The sequence below is a fragment of the Esox lucius genome, chromosome 9 (genome assembly GCF_011004845.1).
Source record: "Esox lucius isolate fEsoLuc1 chromosome 9, fEsoLuc1.pri, whole genome shotgun sequence".
Lineage (NCBI taxonomy): Eukaryota > Metazoa > Chordata > Actinopteri > Esociformes > Esocidae > Esox > Esox lucius.
In genome coordinates, this window is record NC_047577.1 from 20604734 (window position 1) to 20611941 (window position 7208).

The 7208-nt window shown below is 45.9% G+C and overlaps 1 protein-coding gene across 1 annotated transcript; it reads left to right on the forward strand.

Moving 5' to 3' along the window:
- Positions 1 to 5541: 5541 nt before the first annotated feature.
- On the forward strand, positions 5542 to 6866 carry LOC114839762 (TOG array regulator of axonemal microtubules protein 1). The gene is made up of 4 exons (XM_029121969.2): positions 5542 to 5909; positions 6099 to 6204; positions 6337 to 6573; positions 6666 to 6866. Exons 1-4 carry the CDS (start codon positions 5800 to 5802, stop codon positions 6864 to 6866), a joined length of 654 nt encoding a protein of 217 aa, XP_028977802.1. The 5' UTR covers positions 5542 to 5799.
- The last annotated feature ends 342 nt before the right edge of the window (positions 6867 to 7208 follow it).

Below are 7208 nucleotides of genomic sequence, written 5' to 3' on the forward strand. Positions count from 1 at the left end.
GAACGGCCCCCCGATCTGAACCCGAGCGGTGTTCAGTTATTGGACTTCTGTGCTAGTCACAGTTTGTCCATAACGAACACCATGTTCAAGCATAAGGGTGTCCATCAGTGCAAGTGGCATCAGGACACCCTAGGTCGCAGGTCGATGATCGACTGTTGTCGTTTCATCTGACCTGCGGCCGTATGTCTTGGACACTCGGGTGAAGAGAGGGGCGGAGCTGTCAACTGATCACCACCTTGTGGTGAGTTGGATCCGATGGCGGGGGAGGAAGCTGGACAGACTCGGCAGGCCCAAGTGTACTGTAACGGTCTGATGGGAACGTCTGGCCGAGTCTACTGTCAGAGAGATCTTTAACTCCCACCTCCGGCAGAGCTTCGACTGGATCCCGAGGAAGGCTGGAGATATTGAGTCAGAGTGGACCATTGAGTCAGAGTGCACTCGGAGCTGTGGCCGTAAGGTCTCCGGTGCCTGTCGAGGCGGCAATCCCCGAACCCGGTGGTGGACACCGGAAGTAAGGGATGCTGTCAAGCTGAAGAAGGAGTCCTATCAGGCCTGGTTGGCTTGAGGGACTCCTGAGGCAGCTGACGTGTACCGACAGGCCAAGGAGACTGCAGCCCGGGTGGTTGCGGAGGCAAAAACTCGGGCCTGGGAGGAGTTCGGTGAGGCCATGGAGAAGGACTATCGGCTGGCCTCGAAGAGATTCTGGCAAACCATCCGGCGCCTCAGGAGAGGTAAACAGTGCCCTACCAAAGCTGTATACAGTAGAGGTGGGCAGCTGTTGACCTCAACTGGGGATGTCGTCGGGCGGTGGAAGGAGTACTTCGAGGATCTCCTCAATCCCGCCGTCACGTTGGCAAGGCACCGGGGGTGGATGAGATCCGCCCTGAGTACCTCAAGTCTCTGGATGTTGTGGGGCTGTCTTGGCTGACACGCCTGTGTAACATCGCGTGGCAGTCGGGGACAGTGCCTCTGGGATGGCAGACCGGGGTGGTGGTCCCTCTTTTTAAGAAGGGGGACCGGAGGGTGTGTTCCAACTATAGGGGGATCACACTTCTCAGCCTCCCCGGGAAAGTCTATGCCAGGGTTCTGGAGAGGAGAATACGACCGATAGTAGAACCTCGGATTCAGGAGGAACAGTGTGGTTTTCGTCCAGGTCGTGGAACACTGGACCAGCTCTATACCCTCTACAGGGTGATGGAGGGTTCATGGGAGTTTGCCCAACCAATCCACATGTGTTTTGTGGATTTGGAGAAGGCATTCGACTGTGTCCCTCGTGGCATCCTGTGGAGGGTGCTTCGGTAATATGGGGTCCTGGGTCCTTTGCTAAGGGCTGTCAGGTCCCTGTACGACCGAAGCAGGAGCTTGGTCCGCATTGCCGGCAGTAAGTCAGACTTGTTCCCTGTGCATGTTGGACTCCGGCAGGGCTGCCCTTTGTCGCCGGTTCTGTTCGTAATTTTTATGGACAGAATTTCTAGGCGCAGCCAGGGGCCAGAGGGTGTCAGGTTTGGGGACCACACAATTTCGTCTCTGCTCTTTGCGGATGATGTTGTCGTGTTGGCCCCTTCAAGCCAGGACCTTCAGCATGCACTTGGACGGTTTGCAGCCGAGTGTGAAGCGGTGGGGATGAAAATCAATACCTCCAAATCCGAAGCCATGGTCCTCAGTCGGAAAAGGGTGGCTTGCCCACTTCAGGTTGGTGGAGAGTGCCTGCCTCAAGTGGAGGAGTTTAAGTATATAGGGGTCTTGTTCACGAGTGAGGGAAGGATGGAACGTGAGATTGACAGACGGATCGGTGCAGCTTCTGCAGTAATGTGGTCGATGTATCGGTCTGTTGTGGTGAAGAATTTACCAGTCAATCTACGTTCCTACTCTCACCTATGGTCATGAGCTTTGGGTCATGACCATAGACTGTATATATAATGGACGACGCCCTTTCGCTCTTTTCCATTGGTGAAAAATGAAGCCACCAGTGTCCTGATACGGCGCTGACATCTTGGACTTGCGTCTGCGCAGATAGCGATCTTGGGACCAGTTCTGCGCAGTAGTTATGCGCAGTAGCGAGAAGGAAGTAAAGCCCTAAAGCCGCGAAATCAACGGCCCCACCCCTGTGCCCCGCCCTCACTCTCCCTCGCAGAATGCGCATACCGTAATCAATCGCAAGTCCAAGTACAGTACAACCTTTGCTTGTTAAACCTAGACGATATGTTATAGCCTAACTTACATCATGTTTAACCTTAATTTAGAATAGGCATAATACAAAAATAATTGGTAACTTCTAGCTAACGATCACCTGCTTGCTATTAACATGGCTATTAACGAGGCTTGTTGTCTTTTAGCTAACGTTAGCTAGCCCATTACATTTATTTACTAATTAAATAGCTTATAAATTTAACTTACCGAAAAAAATTCAAAGATCGATTGGAAATGCCAGATCGGTTAGCACAATGTACTGCAGAACAACCCATTATGTCCGTGTGAAATTATAGAAATTTAGAGATTAAATGTAAAGTTCCAATCTCCTCAGTCCTCCGAAGATTCAGTGGCTCCTCGGCTCAGATAGCTGTCAATCACAGCTGTGAATCACGACGTCACACCACCGTTTTTAGAGCATTAAATAACTAACTAAAAACAAACTTATTTTAAAAACAAACTCTTGAATTTACATTAGGGTGATACAAACTACAGTAAATGACAGAAACCAGCTTCGGAAAAAATATATTTGAAGGGGAATTTTAATTGTTTAGTTGGTCTCGCGTCCCATTGAATAACATGGGGAGGGCGGGATTTATGACCTATACTGGGACCACTCACCAGGTGGCGATCGAGACGTTTTGGCTTCACTTTTCAGGGCTTGTGCGGCACGCTTGGTCATGACCGAAAGGACGAGATCCCGGATACAGGCGGCCGAAATGAGCTTTCTCCGCAGGGTGGCAGGGCGATCCCATAGAGATAGGGTGAGAAGCTCGGTCACCCGGGAGGAGCTCAGAGTAGAGCCGCTGCTCCTCCACATCGAGAGGGGTCAGCTGAGGTGGCTTGGGCATCTGTTTCGGATGCCTCCGGAACGCCTTCCTGGGAAGGTGTTCCGGTCCCGTCCCACCGGGAGGAGACCCCGGGGAAGACCTAGGACACGCTGGAGGGACTATGTCTCCCGGCTGGCCTGGGAACGCCTCGGTGTCCCCCCGGAAGAGCTGGAGGAAGTGTCTGGGGAGAGCGAAGTCTGGGCATCCCTGCTTAGACTGCTGCCCCCGCGACCCGGCCCCGGATAAGTGTAAGATGGATGGATATCGAATGTTGAAAGTGAGACATTTTGTAATGTCATGCCAAATATTGGCTCATTTTGGATTTCATGAGAGCTACACATTCCAAAAAAGTTGGGACAGGTAGCAATAAGAGGCTGGAAAATTTAAATGTACATATAAGGAATTGCTGGAGGACCAATTTGCAACTTATTATGTCAATTGGCAACATGATTGGGTATAAAAAGAGCCTCTCAGAGTGGCAGTGTCTCTCAGAAGTCAAGATGGGCAGAGGATCACCAATTCCCCCAATGCTGCAGTGAAAAATAGTGGAGCAATATCAGAAAGGAGTTTCTCAGAGAAAAATTGCAAAGAGTTTGAAGTTATCATCATCTACAGTGCATAATATCATCCAAAAATACAGAGAATCTGGAACAATCTCTGTGCGTAAGGGTCAAGGCCGGAAAACCATACTGGATGCCCGTGATCTTCGGGCCCTCAGACGGCACTGCATCACATACAGGAATGATACTGTAATGGAAATCACAACATGGGCTCAGGAATACTTCCAGAAAACATTGTCGGTGAACACAATCCACTGTGCCATTCGCCGTTGCCGGCTAAAACTCTATAGGTCAAAAAACAAGCCGTATCTAAACAGGATCCAGAAGCGCAGGCATTTTCTCTGGGCCAAGGATCATTTAAAATGGACTGTGGCAAAGTGGAAAAGTGTTCTGTGGTCAGACAAATAAAAATTTGAAGTTCATTTTGGAAAACTGGGACGTCATGTCATCCGGACTAAAGAGGACAAGGACAACCCAAGTTGTTATCAGCGCTCAGTTCAGAAGCCTGTATCTCTGATGGTATGGGGTTGCATGAGTGAGTGTGGCATGGGCAAACTACTCATCTGGAAAGGCACCATCAATGCTGACAGTTATATCCAAGTTCTAGAATATGCTCCCATCCAGACGTCGTCTCTTTGAGGGAAGACCTTGCATTTTCCAACATGGCAATGCCAGACCACATACTGCATCAATTACAATTTCATGGCTGCATATAAGAAGGATCCGGGTACTGAAATGGCCAGCCTGCAGTCCAGATCTTTCACCCATTGAAAACATTTGGCGCATCATAAAGAGGAAGGTGCGACAAAGAAGACCTAAGACAGTTGGGCAACTAAAAGCCTGTATTAGACAAGAATGGGACAACATTCATATTTATAAACTTGAGCAACTTTTCGCCTCAGGTCCCAGACGTTTGCAGTCTGTTATAAAAAGAAGGGGGGATGCCACACAGTGGTAAACATGGCCTTGTCCCAACTTTTTTCAGAGGTGTTGATGCCATGAAATTTAAAATCAACTTATTTTTCCCTTAAAGTGATACATTTTCTCAGTTTAAACATTTGATATGTCATCTATGTTGTGTTCTGAATAAAATATTGAAATTTGAAACTTCCACATCATTGCATTCTGTTTTTATTGCATTCAGTGTCCCAACTTTTTTGGAATCCTTATAATTGGTTTGTACACTTTTTTCTACCACATCTTTTCCATCCCTTAGCCTCTCTATTAATGTGCTTGGACACAGAGCTCTGTGAACAGCCAGCCTCTTTAGCAATGACCTTTTGTGTCTTGCCCTCCTTGTGCAAGATGTCAATAGTCATCTTTTGGACAGCTGTCAAGTTAGCAGTCTTCCCCATGATTGTGTAGCCTAAAGAACTACACTGAGAGACCATTTAAAGGCCTCTGCAGGTGTTTTGAGTTAATTAGCTGATTAGAGTGTGGCACCAGGTGTCTTCAATATTGAACCTTTTCACAATATTCTAATTTTCTGAGCTACTGAATTTGGGGTTTTCATTAGATGTCAGTTATAATCATCAAAATTAAGAGAAAAAACACTTGAAATATATCAGTCTGTGTGGAACGAATGTATACATTATACAAGTTTAACTTTTTGAATGGAATTACTAAAATAAATCAACTTTTTGATGACTTTCAAATTTTATGACCAGCACCTGTATAGTTACACAAATATTAAATAGTCGATTATTAGATAGAATGGAGGAAGCTTTCAGTGGTGCAGTCAAAAAGTCTGATTAAACAAAGAGGACACTAAACTAAATAGTTATGATTTATATACTGTAATTGGCCTAAAATATTCTATATATATTTTATTTTAATCTGATAGTTTATAGGTAATTATTATTTTTCATGCACTCTGAGATTATTCCTCTACAAGAAAGCATTTTACAAATGCTAAAATTATTATTATACTCAGGTAACTGAAACAATTTAGGGGTTTAATGTAGACTTAGAAGGGGGGTAATATGGAGATTTGGAATCCCCCCCATGCATTTTAATGACATTACAGAGTTCCACTTACTGTTTTACTGCATCTGAATAGAACATTTCATGTCATAATGGGCGAGGATGTGCCAGTGTTAAAGGCATAGAGATATGTATATATATGAATGTATAAATCAAGAAAATTAGATTAGACAGTATAGAGAAATACAATAGATATACACTGTCAACCCTTAGACAAGAAGGTAGCCAGTGAACCTATGAGCCATATAGTGGAGATTAAAGACCAGGCCAGATTGCAGCCACTGGACAACCCAGAGCAGGCCCTGGATAAGACCTTGAAACTGCTCAGCTCTGACTCAGTTGACTGGTGAGCATTTACTATAGGCAAGACTGATGGAGCTAAGCTAAGGGAAACCCAGTATAGCATCCTTGGAAATGTAGATGTGAACTATATAGGTTAGAAACTAAAGTAATAAAGAGTCTCAACAAGTCCTAATTGATCAACATTATGTTCACAAATAAAAATCTGAGGGACATTTTCCATGTTGAAATGCAGGGAGAAGAAGATTGAAGGCTTGACCAGTCTCCGTTCAATGGCTCAGAACCACAAAGAACTGCTGATGCCAAGACTGCATGATGTCTGCCTGGCAGTTATAGACGAGGTACCTGGGTTCATTCACACATATCTGGTGCATTTGAATAATAGGCAAAGTATCCTGGCAGATGTTTCTGAAGTTCCTGTGTTGTACTGCTCAACATTAATAGCTGGTCCTGTGTGTGTTGTTGTGATTCAGGTGAAGAACCTGCGCTCTGCAGTGTCCCGTGCTGCCATGGTAACACTGGGTGACATGTACGTCCACCTTCAGAGGGCCATGGACTGTGAGGTGGTGGTGACTGGACGCGTGCTGCTGCACTTGGCTAGCTATGCCAATGCCTTCATTCGCCAGGGGTGCGAACACCGCCCTGCGTCACATGGTGCAGTCCTGCAGCCCTACACGCGTCTTGAAGGCCCTGCTCGCCGGCGGGCTGAGGTGAGTGAGAAGGGAAAATCAGTCAGTTATTCAGGAGTGAATTCTAACTGGCAATATTATACAATGTGTCTATAAACCCTGTCACTGATGAGTACTGTTTGTCCCTCCTCAGCCACCATAATGCTGCGGTGAGGGGCAGTGCTGCTGAGCACCTGAAGAGTCTGGTCGAGGTCATGGGGGCAGCTCACATTCTTTCAGGGAAGAAAGACCTCACTATCCACTTCCTGATTGCTGTCAGCAAACTAGCTGTGGACCCCGCACAGTATGTCAGGTCAGAAACTAACTACTCCTAAAGTGTTTACATTGTTTTAATCTGAATATTGTATTTATATATGTAAATATATTATAAAATGACAATTTGGGACAAAGGCCTAAATTGGGTTGGATATTACCCTTAAAAGGGACACTTTGAAAATCCTGTAATTCATGCCCTTGTTTCACTTACCCAAAGTCACATGAACTTGTGAAATCTTTTATATTGCACATTGAGGTATTATAAATGTATCCAAAGGTTATTCTGACTGGGTAAAATAATGCCATAATCTTGCAATAAGCCAATGGGTAGCTTACAACAAACACCAAAGTTTTCTCAGGTTTCCATCAGTTATGGAAGATGTTCAGTCACATACAGCCAA